At 34.9% G+C, this 15748-nt stretch overlaps 1 protein-coding gene and 1 long non-coding RNA gene across 5 annotated transcripts in view; one reads left to right on the forward strand and one right to left on the reverse strand.

Moving 5' to 3' along the window:
- The window catches only part of LOC561283 (uncharacterized), a 78586-nt gene extending 65305 nt beyond the window's left edge, over window positions 1-13281 (reverse strand). The window contains exons 1-17 of one of the 4 annotated variants that reach the window (XM_068213920.2): window positions 12897-13281; window positions 12319-12627; window positions 11422-11649; window positions 10526-10753; window positions 9118-9375; window positions 8202-8296; window positions 8038-8085; window positions 7175-7553; window positions 6861-7031; window positions 6679-6767; window positions 6418-6451; window positions 5946-6040; window positions 5445-5492; window positions 4934-5312; window positions 4586-4762; window positions 4387-4475; window positions 3200-4241 (exon numbers count right to left, since the gene is read on the reverse strand). In XM_068213920.2, coding sequence (XP_068070021.2) covers window positions 4113-4241; window positions 4387-4475; window positions 4586-4762; window positions 4934-5312; window positions 5445-5492; window positions 5946-6040; window positions 6418-6451; window positions 6679-6767; window positions 6861-7031; window positions 7175-7553; window positions 8038-8085; window positions 8202-8296; window positions 9118-9375; window positions 10526-10753; window positions 11422-11649; window positions 12319-12627; window positions 12897-13008 — 2868 coding nt within the window. In that variant the 5' untranslated portion in view covers window positions 13009-13281 and the 3' untranslated portion in view covers window positions 3200-4112. Of the gene's footprint in view, window positions 1-3199; window positions 4242-4386; window positions 4476-4585; window positions 4763-4933; window positions 5313-5444; window positions 5493-5945; window positions 6041-6417; window positions 6452-6678; window positions 6768-6860; window positions 7032-7174; window positions 7554-8037; window positions 8086-8201; window positions 8297-9117; window positions 9376-10525; window positions 10754-11421; window positions 11650-12318; window positions 12628-12896 lie in introns of those variants that run through there. The other 3 variants (XM_073925473.1, XM_073925480.1, XM_073925459.1) reach the window with 3 other exon arrangements.
- On the forward strand, window positions 9145-11930 carry LOC141375057 (uncharacterized). Its single transcript, XR_011006563.2, has 3 exons — window positions 9145-9346; window positions 10554-10724; window positions 11450-11930. It is a non-coding gene; the product is annotated as an uncharacterized lncRNA (long non-coding RNA).
- Window positions 13282-15748: the final 2467 nt, after the last annotated feature.

Here is a 15748-nt window from a genome sequence, read left to right on the forward strand (position 1 = left end):
GGTCAGCCGCCTGTTTTATTCGAACAGTCATTCTAGCAGCTGGTATATAAAGGTATTTTGGCGGTCGCTCGTACACTGCGTTTTACGGTAGAGCACCTGGGAGCAGTGTCCAGCGAGCTGACAGGACATGACGAGGACACTCGCTACATTGAAACCGCTGTCATGGAAAATGAAATGAATGTTCTTGACTGGTGGAAGATGAACAAACAATCCTACCCAAAACAAATTAGCCAGATCAGTAGTGTATTCTGGCCAGTAGCAGCAGCAGAGAAAAGGTGTTCAGTGCTGCTCAGTGAGCGCAGGACTGCGCTAAAGCCATTTACAGTGGATTCAATAATGTTCCCCCACAAAACGCATAACCTAATCTTTATAAGTAAAGAATTTCAAATTATAACTAAATATTAATGAAATCATAATGTATGCAGAGTATACAGGCTAATGCTGGCATTATTCTTTTGAGCATTACATTATTCAGCTTCACCATCGCCTTACTGTGAAGAGAAGTGGCAAAACAAATCCCACTGAGCCTTTATCTTAATTTCGTTATTGCCAAATATCTGTCATCATTTATCATTTATTTTAATTTATTTGCTAAGAAAGACTTATTTTTATTGGTGTGTTGGCCAATTCAAACGTTAAGTGTATGTACCCAGGCCTATTTAGAGTGTTGAGATGTTAAGATGTTACAGGGGGCTTATTTTTTTATTTTTTTGTTCCAACTTGGCCTGTAGCCTATGTTATGGATAATGTTAATGCATATAAACAACTCATTCATGAAAAAAGACAAAAGAGCTGTGCATGTGCACATTTGGATAATGTCGGGCTATAAACGGGTTCGGGCTTTTTAAAAGCTGTCAATCAAAATGTACTTGTCGGGTTCGGGCTCTATCGGGCCTACCTTTCATAGCCTGATAACAGCTCTAGTTCAGACGCCCCCTCAGAGTCTCATTTTACCACCAGACACCCAAAAGGCAGATACTGCGGGTTATCCATAATGTGACGAGGCTTGATTTATTTAACGAAAACATTAAAATGAGTAGCCTATTCCAAAGAAATTATATAATTTTTGGGTCTTAAATTATATTTGTTGAGGCCTTAAAAATGTCTTAAAAAGCATTAAATTTTACTTTTAAAAATGGTGCAAGAACCCTGTGACAGTGAAAATTTTTATTAATGCAGTGGGAAGACCACCGGTGTTGCAGTTGCAGTGGTTTTGTTTACTCAAAACTGAAAATTCATTCTGTTATTAATTACTAATCTTTTATTATAATTTTTTTATATGAAAAAGCAGTAAATTATGTAAAATGTGAAATTAAAGCAATAGTCCAGAGAGCTGGTTTTCCGCGTCAGTTTAGGTGCACCGTTTATAGCCTATAAAGTGTACACGTGGCGGCGGAGGCTGGACTAGTGGATGGCATGAAGGTCCAGCCGCCTAATTCATTACATGTTTTGGTTAACTAATTCTTTAAATACAACTCTCTTGAGCTCTAAAGAGAAAAACACAGAAGAAGTTTGCTGTTAAATTAATTTTAGCAGTGACACAACCGCTAGTCATTTTCACTTTAGTTTTTCAGTTAGGATAAATATTAGGAGTAACCTAAAAAAATGTTTAGTTGGACACTGCACAGTCCTACAATAGTCTACACTATAGTTAATATTATAATATCATATCATTATATCATTTTCATCAATATTATTAAAACTAAGCTATAAAATTGATAAAACGCAGAACCCTTAAAAATATTTGCTTTCATTTTGACATTTCTAAAGCGCACTTTTACAGTTGTGTAAAGAAACATCCCATTATGCAGCAGCAGTCTCAAGTTGGAACACTTAAAAAAATGACTTGAGTTTAAAGATGATCGGCCTGCGAGGTCAAGTTTATAGTGGTAGTAAGTAAGTGGATGCCACAGATCAACCTCTCACTTGCGCTGCAGGTATCCTGCATGATAATGTAGGGTAGAGAGTTCTCTTGTCACGTGATAATAAAGATACTGAGAAGGACCTGCACACAGTCTTGAGCACAGACAGACACACATGAGCAAACGCAACGAAATGAGAAGGAAACATAGAAGCGTTGCCCAGATAGGACACAATAATAAACTTCAACTGGCGAGCTGAGCTGAATCAAAACAGCTGAGTACCGTCATAACATGTGACCATAATAAATACACGTGGACAACCTAAACAAAACAAACCTCCAAGACAAAACAGGCACTCCGGACATCTCTGTTTTGCTACACCAATGCCTTAAAATGTAACTAAGTAACACATTTAGCTACTATTTTTTAGATGACATTAAATTGTAACATTTACCTTTTTCCTAACGCTGATATTGGTGTGATAATGAAGCGTGATGACTCGGTTATGATTTATTTACCTGTTATATAAAAAGTGGGTTAGCTTGCTGGTGTAGGCATAGTTTGACATATTTTCCTAAAACTTTAAACATTTATGTTATTTAGAAAAAAACAGAAAGAAATAAGGAGAATAAAACATAATTTAAACCACTCCTTTGGCACTAAAGCCACGATCCGTGTCTGCGTAAATAAACGGTGTTGTTGCTAACCTTCATTAATAAAGTCAGTAATAGCGAAAGTGTGCATAGCCTATTATTATAGCTATAAAAAGTATATTACTGGTCTAAGTCAGTAACTTGCACCTATATTGTCGGTGCAGTGCAGGTTTATTGCATGTACGAATCAGATTATGAACAATAATTAAGAGCAAGTTTTTCCTTTATTACATTCTTACCGTAAGGTGTATTTATTTATTTATTTATTTTTTATTTATTAAAGGGGTGAGAACATAATCACTGGCAAAATGTTCCTTCCGTACCACCAACAGGTTATGCCTCTTTACGTAACAGCGACATACAGTTGAGGGTAGGTTAAACAATTCTAAGATGCTCACAACTTTGATGAGCCAGCTACCAAGAAAACTGACGTCATTGGATTAGTGAGAAGTTTTCCAATGTTGTTCAGTGACATTTCTGATATAACGTCAATTATTGAGCATGATATTGATGTTGATTTTACCCAGGCGATAAAGCAACATTTAAATTAAAAGTTGGGTGAATTAAAAGAAACTTGTTGGGTAAATTGTTTGAGGTTGACTGGTGGGTAAATGCCGTGCACCACTAATATATGCTTTAATTTAATATATTATTTCTAAATAATATATACAATAAAATAATTCATATAATGTATACATTTAAAACAATGATGAATTTAACTTAGCACTGGGTTACTATTATGGCCATCGTACAACTTTTTTTCCTTTTATTATTTTATTTTTATAGCATTACTGTCATTAGTAATTTTGTAAAGTTTAAGACTAAAGTAGTAAAAAATGAAGTGAAATGAAAAAAATGGAGATGCCATTTCTGAGTGCAATATTTTTTATTGAACAAAAAGAAAATGTACATACAATACAACAGTAAACATCACATTACAGTGAACATTAAACATACAGTTTGGTACCTTCTATTTTACTGAGACCCAGAAGGGACATGATGGTGGGGAAAAAAAACTCAGTGGGAGGAAAATGAGGTAAATATCTATTTTTAAGTTTTTGCGTTACCTCCCAGGGTTTTGTTTTCCCTCGCAATAGTTTTGCGTTCCCTGGCAAAGATCTTTTATGTTCCGTCGCAACACTGTTGTTCCACAAACACTTCCTGTTCACTTTATATTTAAAAAATGTCGGTAATTTGTATGTACAGTTCAGCATGTACCATGTACATGGTTGATGTGCATATTGTGCATTCGTCTTGCAGTGGTTGAGAGCTCTGCACATCACTATGGTGTGTTTCACATAGCATTTCTTCATTCGGCACTGGGTTGCTTACATGGTCGCCGAACAATGTTTTTATTTTTTATTGCACAACTACTATTAGTATTTCCACAAAATAACAAAATATTTATTGATAAAATAAATTAATAAAAAATACAATAAAAAATGGGGATGCCGTAACAGCTGATGAATCAGTCGGTCCCTGAGTCTGGGGTCTTGAAGATTTCTGGTCTTGAGGTGGCACAGGGTTGCTGTCATGGCTGGCTACAACTTCCTTTTTTTAGTGTTTATGTTTTTTTTAACTACTATCATCAGTCATACTAAAATATACAATAATATCTAAAGAAAAAACTAACAAGTAAAAAGAAGGGAATATTAAAAAATGAGGGATCCTCTGACTGCTGATGGACGATGCGGTTCTCGGGTGCAGGTCTTTCCACGTCTTCAGGCTGAAACAAAAACAAAATTGAGGTCTGCTATTTAATGCATTATTAACCAAAGAATATCTAAAAAAGATTTTTAAACAATTATGAAAATTTAGGAAGATAAAAAAAAGGTGCAAATATTAAAGAATGTTCAGAATGTAAATAATACCCTAAACCAGTCATGGAGACTCAGTTTCTCAAGTTCAATTCGCTGCTCTGGCTCGATCTGGAGACAGCAGCGGATCAAATCACAGCATTCTGTGCAGAAAGAAGAGAGAGAGCTCAGATTTACTCCACAACTTAATTAATAAATAATAGTTTGTATTATTCAGATTGACCTCTTTCCTTGACCCAAATAGAGATTTTACCTTTTGTCAAGTGATCTTTGGTCCAGATGTTACGTCTGATCATTTGCAGGTCGTGTCGATTTGGAAAATCTCCACACATCATCACATAAAGGAGTAGCCCAAGAGACCACACTGTCGTTGTTTTACCGTGGTACTCGCCAGTTATCCGATACTCAGGTGGGACATAGTCATCTGTGCCTGAATGAGAGAGGTTTTAACCATTAGTCATTAGTCACCAGATCGACAGTATTAATCGATTAGTGGACTCCATTCTATGATGCTATGTGAGAGCTTGACTCACTCAGAGTCTATTGTGAACTCATCACTACAGTTTGAGACTCACTTCACAGTTTAAGGGATCATACATACCAGCAAAACTTGTGTAAGGAGCATCGGTGAGGATTTCCCCGCATCCAAAGTCGATCAATTTGATTTCGAGGGTGTCCGGGTTGATCAGGATGTTCTCCATCTTGATATCTCGATGAAAGACTTTGCGTCTGCAGCACGTTTGAGCTGCAAATATTACCTGCCACATGATCAACCGTGCCCCATCCTCATCGATGATCGACTCTTGGCGCAGGAGAAAGGAGAGCAGCTCTTCAGAGGGCATGGGCCGCTCTAGGACCATGATGTATTCGTCCTCATCCACGCGCCAGTCCAAAAGCTTAATTATTTCCTGTATTGCGGGCTCTTGGTTTGCAAGAACTAAAAGAGCAACCTCCATTGGAAGGGATTCCGGATAGCCGTCCTGGAAGAAATATATTTGTTATGATGATTGGATGGATATTGTGTAAAACATGATGACAATTACAGTTTGTCTAGTGATTTATAGATACTTAAAGTAACAGTGAATGAGAGTTGAAGAGCACAGCATACTTACAATGTCGATGAACTTGACGTTCTCGGTGTAGGCAGTTTTAATTGCCACCTGCTCAACAGAACAAAGAAAGCATGTGTTATAGAATTATACACAATTATTGTGTTCAGAGTTCACATTTGTCCAATGCTATCTCATGGCAATTTGTCACTTTTTGATTTAGTGGCTGATTCGTCTGAATTTGTACAATCTCATTCTTGTGATTTGCTTATCCAGGTTGACATTTTGGTTTAGGGCTGGAGTTTGGTGCCACGCATCCTTTTAAAAATCATACATTTTCATACGAATGAACTCATAAATTCATACCAATTAGACAAAAGGTAAAATAGTTCAGTTTTCTCTTGAGATCAGGCTGATTTTCAGTCATTAACACTGAACAGTTTAACAAAGAAGCAGTTTAATTTATCCCAAAAATAAGAATCATATATCTATCTATTATTTTTTTATCTGATACTCTGATTTAAAGCGGTGATAAAGATAATAATTGATGAAAATTGACGATACCTGAAGGCCATCCTCTAGTCGGGTTGCAGCTTGAACAAGTCCAAAGCCTCCTTTACCCAGCAGAACGCCAAGTTCATAAGAGGATGAGTTGATGACTGTCAAAAGAAAAATCAAAGATGTTGATATAAAATGTCAATCAGTAGAGAGTTTATTTAATCCAAGACTATTGTCTGATTCATATACGCACTCAGTATTTGTACCTAAATTCACACAAAACAGGACAGTTTAAATGAACAGTAGTAGTTATAGAAATATTTATGCTTCATGTAAAATATACATATTCAACGCACACACATAAACAAATGAACAATGAAATCTTGTCTAATGTGGAAAAACCGTTGTGCTATTTATCATCTATTATTAAACAAAACACATAAAACATTTGAGTGCTGATTAAATATTGACATTAATAAAGACATTGCCATAAAAGTGTGTGTGTGCATGCGTGTGCTGGGTTAACTACCAAACTGACCCATTATTTCGCTGCTCTTCTTCTCTTCGTTGGTCTGAAACAGAAACAGAAATCATATTTAGTGTCATCACACAACCTGCATAAAACAAATATAGGCAACATGCCTAAAGTAAAGAAAGTGGACATTAAAGAACATGAAGAATGAATATAAAATAGTGTATTAGGACTGAATATACAACTTTACATAAAACTGTAAATCTAATGCGTATTGTCTACTAACTTATCAAATCAAAAATATTAAACTCATTAACATGTATTTACCTTAATCCAGCTGTGGCGGTTGAGTCGCTCCAGTTTAATCCGCTCTCTGGGGTCTATCTTGAGACAACAGCGCATAAAATCGCAGCATTCTGTGCAGAAAGAAGAGAGAGACATGATCACCTTGAAATTTATTTTTTGGTAATTCAAATTACAACTGTTCTGTGCTGAAATGAAGATCTCACCTTCTGACAGGCCTTCTATGTCTTTATTCATGATCGTATTCAGTTCTCGTCTTGTTGGAAACTTCCAGAAAAGCATTACAAACAAGACTATTCCGAGAGACCACACTGTCGCTGGTTCTCCGTGGTATTTGCCAGTCTCCAGAAACTCAGGAGGACGATACTCCGCTGTGCCTGGAGGAAAGAGATTTTGTTTCAGTGAACAAGGCATGTTTAATTGAATATTCATTACTAAGCAAGAATTCTGTTGATTCACAACAGTGAATTACTTCTTGAGAGCTCAAGTCATGACCACAGTTTAAAGGGATTATACGTACCAGAATAGTCTGTGTAAGCCTCATCTTCGAGGATATCCCCGCACCCGAAGTCAATCAATTTGACCTCAAGGGTGTTCGGGTTGATCAGAAGGTTCTCCAGCTTGATATCTCGGTGTAACACTTTTCTTTGGCAGCAAGTTTGAGCTGCGAATACGACCTGTTTCATGATGAACCGTATGTCATCTTCATCAATGGACCCAACATAGCTTTCTATGAAATTGTTCAAGGGCTGACAGGGTATGGGCCGTTCCAGGACCATGCAGTAGAAGTCACGTTCCACCTTCCAGTCCAGAAGCTCAATAATTTCAGGAACCCTTGGGCCTTGATTCACAAGGGTTTGAAGCACAATTTCTATTGGAAGTGGTTGAGCAAAACCATCCTAGAAGAAAGAAGGTTTTTATGATGAATCAGTGGTAAAAGAATTGAAATCAGTCGATTGTCTACTAAAATACTATTTGCTGTCTGTGATTAAAGAATTAATTCACCCAATTATGTTATTAAAAACCGTCATGTTGTTTCAATACTCTGACAGCTTCTTTCATCTTAGCAACACAAATCCCTCATCCTTCATCAATAGCAATGAGATGCTCAAAGTCCAGAAAAGGAACCAAAACCTTTGTTTTTTAGTCTTAAAAGTGTTCTTGGAGCTTTTTATGTAGAGTTGATCTCTAGGATTTAATCAAAAATATTTAAACTTGTGTTCTGAAGATGAACAAAGGTCTCAGAGGGTTGGAATGACATGAGGGAAAGTAATTAATAACATAACTTTATTTATGGGTGAACTCATCCTTTAATGTTAGCATGACGTGTTTGAAATGTAAAATTGTGGAACAGAGGAGAAACAGAGAGCACAGTTTTCTTACAATGCGGATGAACGTTGTGTCGAACATCGAGCAGTATTTCACTGCAACCTGATCAACAAAACAAAAGAGTGGATGTGTTAGAATTATGAGCAAAGGCAATGGTGAGACCAGAATAACAGGACAAAAATGATTGGCTAGATTAATATTGCTGTTCAGATCCATACCTGAAGTCCATCATCCAAACGAGTCGCTGCATAGACGGTTCCAAAACCTCCTTCACCGAGCTCATCACCAACTTCATATTGGCGTGAATTGATGACTGTTAAAGAGAAATCAGAGATGAGGGAATAAAATGTGACAGCACTTACTACTACTAAATCCAATTAAGAGCTTCTTTTTATTTTCTAAAGACAAATTAGCTGAATATTAGTTATCAACAACATTTAAACAATCTGTATATTGAAGTCAGTCTGAAGCACAGCCCACTAAACTGTAGGGGTCTAACTATTCGCACCTAACCATTTCGGTACGGGATTTTGAGTTCAGTCAGTGTGTATAAAATATGGACAAAAAGACATTTGAGGGGAAAAGTGACACTGCTGGATGTAAATGCTCAGTAGTGCTCTTCTGCAACACTGCACTGACAAACACATCTGTGCATGAATGAACAAGAGTGAGTACAACAACTTCCCAAATATTCACAGTGTTCCAGAATTCAGCATTTTCTGAATAAAGGTGAAAAATGTTTCATTATAAACGTAAATGTTACTGGTGTTTTCTTCTGTCAGATAACATTTGGCAGAGTTTTTAGTTTTATTTTTATTCATGCAGCAAAGGTTTAATAATTTTTGTCCATTTTTTTTAATGACTGAAAAATCCTAATATATATTCTAATTTATTTGTATATTGATATATGTAGAATTCACTTTTTGTCACATTATTAGTCCTCTAACTTTTATGTTTGTAATAGTAATAAATGGTAAAAAAAAATTAACAAGCATTTTTTAAGTTTTGCTTGTTTTTTTATTTCAAACTGTAATAAAATTGAACAGAAATGTTTATCCTTACACCCTACTAAATTGAAGTAAACCTGTAAATGTTCACTGAATTACTGAATGAGTGTCAAGGTAGCAAACTTACCGAAAATTGTTTTCTCCTTCTCCTGAGGAACTGATGGCACTGCAGCTTGAAGGACATCATCCTCACTACAGTCGGACGTGGCACAGGCTGTAGGGACGTCGTCAACACTTTGAGCTGCAGCATGGTCTGGAGTTTGGAGGGTCAGTTCAGTGCTGGGAGATTGGAGGACATCACTGTGGTCGTCAACACGGACTGGACAACCACTGGTGCTTAGTTCCTCCGATAACAGGTATTCAGTCCTATCATCAATATCTCGACCTAAAAAGAGAAAAATATGTAATAACTAAGGATTGTTTTATTTAACTTTTTTTAATGAAATGTTAATTAGCCATGTTAAAGTGTGCTGTACATTTTGAAGTGAGTATTTGGGGTGTTGTAGCCCCAAAATGTCAGAATTCTGAAGTCAGAATTATTAGCCCCCCTTTGATTTTTTTTCTTTTTTAAATATTTCCCAAATTATGTTTAACAGAGCAAGGAAATTTTCACAGTATGTCTGATAATATTTTTTCTTCTAGAGAAAGTCTTATTTGTTTTATTTTGGCTACAATAAAAGCAGTTTTAAATTTTTTAAACACCATTTTAAGGACAAAATTATTAGCCCTTTTAAGCTACTTTTTTTTCGATAGTCCACAGAACAAACTTTTATGTTTAGAAATGTGTTGAAAAAAATCTGTTCTTTATTAAACAGAAATTGGGAAAACAAATAATCAGAGGGGCTAATAATTCAGAGGGGCTAATAATAATACTTTAACTATAGTAGTACAGTAGTACAGAAAATACAGTAGTAAATTCCGTCATCATTTACTGACCCTTGATTTATTCCAAACAATTCAGAGTTTTTTATTGTTTGTTTTTTTTAACAGAAAAGAAGATGCTTCAGAGAATGTTGAAACCTGTAACCATTGACTTTAATAGTATTTTTTTTTTCTACTATGGATGTCAATGGTTACAGGCTTTCAACATTCTTCAATATATCTTCTTTTCTGTTCAACAAAACAGCAAAACATGGTTTGGAACAAGTCAAGAGTGAATAAATGATAGAAGATTATAATTTTGGTGGACCATCTCTTTAAATAAATAACCTTAGATTTTATTAATACATTAGTAAATGTTGATGCTGTGCAAGTATTTTTAATTCTTATTTCATAAATAAATTAACTAACATGAACTATTGGAACATTATTGTGAAGTGTTCCCAATTTTGAAACTAAGCAGGCATTTATTAAATCAGTTTTAAATGTTTAATTTTCTTAAATAAAATAATAATCATAAAAAAGAAGCTATTTTAAACATTTCTCCCTAACTGAAGCATAAATTAATCAAACCAATTATTGATACACTAATATTAAATTGCCGTCTAATCTGTGCATGTTCATTGAATTACTTAATGGTGAATTAGCAAACTGACCGATCACTGTTTTCTCCAAATTCTGTAGCTGGCATGACTGTGGCTCAGTGTCCCGAAGAACATGTGCACACAAGTTAGCTAGCAAAGGCACTGCAACTTGAAGGACATCATCCTCACTACAGTCGGGAGAATAGAGGACAACACTGTGGTCGTCAACATGGACTGGACAGCCACTGGTGCTTGGTTCCTCCGATGACAGGTATTGAGTCCAATCATCAATTTCTCGACCTAAAAAGAGAAATAATATGTAATAACTAAGGATTGTTTTATTCACATTTGATAATTGTAAGATTAATTTGCCATATTATTGCAAGCTGTACATTTTGAAGTGACTACTTGGGGTCTCGCAGCCCACCATTATAAATGTAAAACGCAGTCAAACAAACATACACTGAAAAAGTGACACTGCTGGATGTAAATGCTCAGTCGTGTTCTGAATACTGAAACATTGCACTGACAAACACATCTCTGTCAATGAAGGAAATCAATAAATATTCAGAGTGCTCCTTAATTTTGTACAATCATTTTTAGCTGATTGTCTTTTCTAACTGTTTGTCTTGCTCTTTTTTGAATATGGGTAAGAAATGTAAGTATTTGTCATTGTTCACAGCAAATGCTGTTCAAGATATTTTCATTCTTAATTCTAGTTAGCAAATACATTAAATAACATTAACTAATCAAACATTAAAGTAAAGTGTTTCCAGTTCTTTAATTATTTTAATCAGGCTGGCATTTATTCAAATGTTTTAATTTGTTATTATTCGCAATTGACAAAACAGAAAAGCACTTTTAAGTTTTGCCATTTTTCTCACAAACTTATTATTACACTGCTGTTAAACTGCCGTCTAATCTGTGCATGTTCATTGAATTACTTAATGGTGAATTAGCAAACTGACCGATCACTGTTTTCTCCAAATTCTGTAGCTGGCATGACTGTGGCTCAGTGTCCCGAAGAACACGTGCACACAAGTTAGCTAGCAAAGGCACTGCAGCTTGAAGGACATCATCGTCACTGCAGTCGGGAGAATAGAGGACAACACTGTGGTCGTCAACATGGACTGGACAGCCACTGGTGCTTGGTTCCTCCAATGACAGGTATTCAGTCCAATCATCAATTTCTCGACCTAAAAAGAGAAATAATATGTAATAACTAAGGATTGTTTTATTCACATTTGATAATTGTAAGATTAATTTGCCATATTATTGCAAGCTGTACATTTTGAAGTGATTACTTGGGGTCTTGCAGCCCACCATTATAAATGTAAAACGCAGTCAAACAAACATACACTGAAAAAGTGACACTGCTGGATGTAAATGCTCAGTCGTGTTCTGAATACTGAAACATTGCACTGACAAACACATCTCTGTCAATGAAGGAAATCAATAAATATTCAGAGTGCTCCTTAATTTTGTACAATCACTTTTAGCTGATTGTCTTTTCTAACTGTTTGTCTTGCTCTTTTTTGAATATGGGTAAGAAATGTAAGTATTTGTCATTGTTCACAGCAAATGCTGTTCAAGATATTTTCATTCTTAATTCTAGTTAGCAAATACATTAAATGACATTAACTAATCAAACATTAAAGTAAAGTGTTTCCAGTTCTTTAATTATTTTAATCAGGCTGGCATTTATTCAAATGTTTTAATCTGTTATTATTCACACTTGACAAAACAGAAAAGCACTTCTAGGTTTTGCCATTTTTCTCACAAACTTATTATTACACTGCTGTTAAACTGCCGTCTAATCTGTGCATGTTCATTGAATTACTCAATGTGGAAGTGAACAAACTGACCAGTCACAGTTTTCTCCATATCCTGCTGCTGGCATGACTGTGGCTCAGTGTCCTGAAGAACACGTGCACACAAGTCAGCTAGCAAAGGCACTGCAGCTTGAAGGACATCATCCTCACTACAGTCGGACGTGGCACAGGCTGTAGGGACGTCGTCAACACTTTGAGCTGCAGAATGGTCTGGAGTTTGGAGGGTCGGTGCAGTGATGGGAGAATGGAGGACATCACTGTGGTCGTCAACATGGACTGGACAACCACTGGTGCTTGGTTCCTCCGATGACAGGTGTTCAGTCCTATCATCAATATCTCGACCTAAAAGAGAAATAATATGTAAAAATTAAGTATGTTTAAAGTTTGTCCAGAAACTTGACGTGCTAGTTTGGAAATATGGAGAATAACTGAAGAAATATACTAAATCGACTTTAGATACACATTGACTGTATGTTACAGACTTTATAAAACTGATTAACAAAACTTAACAAATAAAGTTTTAAAATTAATAATAAAAAACTTCCACGATAGCGAGTGTAGGGCCCTATATGCAGACTTTGGTGTTCTTATAGCATCGGTATATGGTTTACCATCACTGGTCATCGTGGGTGGAGAGTTTTTCTCCACGGGTTCTTCTCGATGGGGTTTGTTTTCTGTCCTTCCCCGCAGGACTAAAGCAATTACTCCGAGTAATGTAAACATTTTAAAGAGTAAATAGTTAACAATTTGAAAAGCACAAATCTACGAACAAATAACTGTCAGTAAAGACGAAGAAAGTCTTCGTATATCTTCACACTACAGTGGATTGTGAGTAATGGCGCCTGTTCAGCAGAACGTCATCTTTAGAACTTGATGAAACGTGACATTCTAAATTCCAATAAAACCAAGCTGCAACGTGATTGTCCCGTTTAAAACTTCATAAAAAATTTAATACAAAGTAATAGTCAATCATTTAGTGGCTTTTTTCGTGTGCGTGTGTGTGTGTGTGTGTGTGTGTGGAGGGGGGGGGGGGGGGGTTTGGGGGTGTTGATGGAGAGCTTCAATAAAATCAAATATTCAAATTTGTCATGCATTTTTTCGAGTCTTCTTTTTGTATTCACATGATAAATTTATAAATAATAGGCAAGTTTTTAACCGTTTAAGAAAACAATTTATTTTAATCAAAACAATTATTTTGCTCTAAAAACTCTTTTTTTAAACTCACTAATGTGGTTGAGGTTTATCTGTAACGTTAGTAACGTTTTGTTAAAACCATCATTAGGGTGTAAGTTACTCATTTTTGCAGTATGGCCTTAAATTATTTTGTCCACTGAATCCACTTTGCCTCATAATTTGTATTTTTCACTCAGTGCAGTCGGGGACTACAGTATATTGACTATTAGCACAAGGTTAGTTGACTGAATGCCCTGACAGTGTTAGCATTCAGCATGAATCAGAACAGTTTGCAGTTAAAACCATTTCCTACCTTTTCTTGTAACCCAATAAAATCCACTGCAATTAATGTGGACAGAGATGTTTAATCCACAATTATGATCATCATTTCAACCTGCTGGCGTTCACATCATCGGTCTAGTCGTTTCTAAATCGTTTTTGAATCGTGAGAGAGTCGATTCATTGACCTATTCATAAACACAACCGTTGCTTTGTTACTGAACAAATGTCTTAAGACAGTGTCTTACTGCCACCTACTGGCGGTTTTAGTTGTTACATGGAAAACCTAATTTTACTAGACTTGCATATTTTTCTTATTAATATTTTTATTTGAGAAATTATTTATTTAAAAAAATCCATAAAGGTAAATAATTCAATGGATTTTCAAAAAATCTAAATTGCAAATATTGCACCTAATGGGAAAAGTGACTGCAGTAGAAGTACAAGAGAGAATGCAAAAGGAAGAAGTATCCAACTCTGAAAAAGTTTAGGAACCGCTAATATACAGTCTGGTAACCGCTGATATACAGATAACTAGGTCATGACTTAGTTAAAAATTAAGTCTAAATCAATGCAAATGTAGTTTAACAATGCAGTGCAAGTATTACAATGCACAAACTCAAATATTCCAATACTGTAAACAATTAATTTCAAACTACACTAACTAATTATATATTATGTATTATATTTTGGAAGTTATTTGCAAATGCAGCCAAAGCACATGATAGCATTAAATATGGCTGTAATATTGGTCATGTGGACGTTACTGCTTTTTGCCTTGGCACGACTGCTCACTTTTTGCTTACAATTAAAGTCCCTTTAAACGTAGTCTTGTCTGCATTTTGGAAATTGTTTTTCTTTTTATTGAGATATTGTTTCAAATGTTGCTTTCAATGGGGGTGTATGAATATATCATATATTAACTCATATTTAACTCAATATTTTGATTCACTCTGTCTAACAAGTCATCCGTGCTGTTGTTCTATTGGAATTTCATTTTCCAAATGGCCGACGTAGCAACAGAGTGTCACCTCTTGGTGGATCTAAGCTCTTTGATTTATTTATTTATTTATTTATTATTATTAATTAATTAATTTATTATTTTTTTTATTGACTTCAATAACAAACATACAAAATCCAATTTTACACAAAACAATGATAATAACAGATCAGGATAAATAATATAAACATATAAAAAATTTATTAAAAGAGAAACCAAAGAGAGAGAAAAAATAATAAAAAAATAAAACAATTAAACAAAGATACATACAAAACACAGATACAGCAAGAGGAAGCAAGGACTCACGTATCCGTGATATTTCCAAAATATTTATCTTAATAATCCAAGAATCTACCACTTTTCTTGTTAATAATTAGTCTAAGAGATTTAATAAAAAGATCCATTTCAATTAAAAAATGTGAAAAGAAGGCTGCGAATTGGAGAATTTTTGTTTGTGAATAAAATATTTTGCATACAAAATAAAAAAGTTAATAATGTAGTTCTCTGATATATCAGTTTTACCTTCATAGTAACAAATAATATCTTGAAGTTGTAAGTGTCTGGAAGAAGCAATGTATTTAACCATATGGAGATATAAGCTTTTACAAAAGCTTTTTGTGTTTTCACAATGAAAAAATATGTCAATCAGCGTTTCGTCTTCACTTTTACAAAATATGCATGAACTATAAATCTCCAAAAACTTTGCCAAAGTACTATTCACTGGATATATTTTATAAAGAATTTTAAAATGACCCTCTTTTGTTTTATTGGGAATGCAGCACTTATGAGGTAATAGCCAGGCTTTTTTCCAGTCTATTACACTGTAAAAAGTGCTACACTCACAAAGTTGGTTCTATCTACTTTAAATAATTGCAATCTAGTTAATTTTATTTGTTTTATACCAAAAAAATTAAATTTGCTTCCTCTTTACTTAAAATATATCAGTTTTTATATAACTGTATATTTTGAATAAAACTAATGCAATTTATTTGAGTAGATTTTTTTACGTGG

This window comes from Danio rerio, chromosome 2 (genome assembly GCF_049306965.1).
Source record: "Danio rerio strain Tuebingen ecotype United States chromosome 2, GRCz12tu, whole genome shotgun sequence".
In the NCBI taxonomy this organism is placed as follows: domain Eukaryota; kingdom Metazoa; phylum Chordata; class Actinopteri; order Cypriniformes; family Danionidae; genus Danio; species Danio rerio.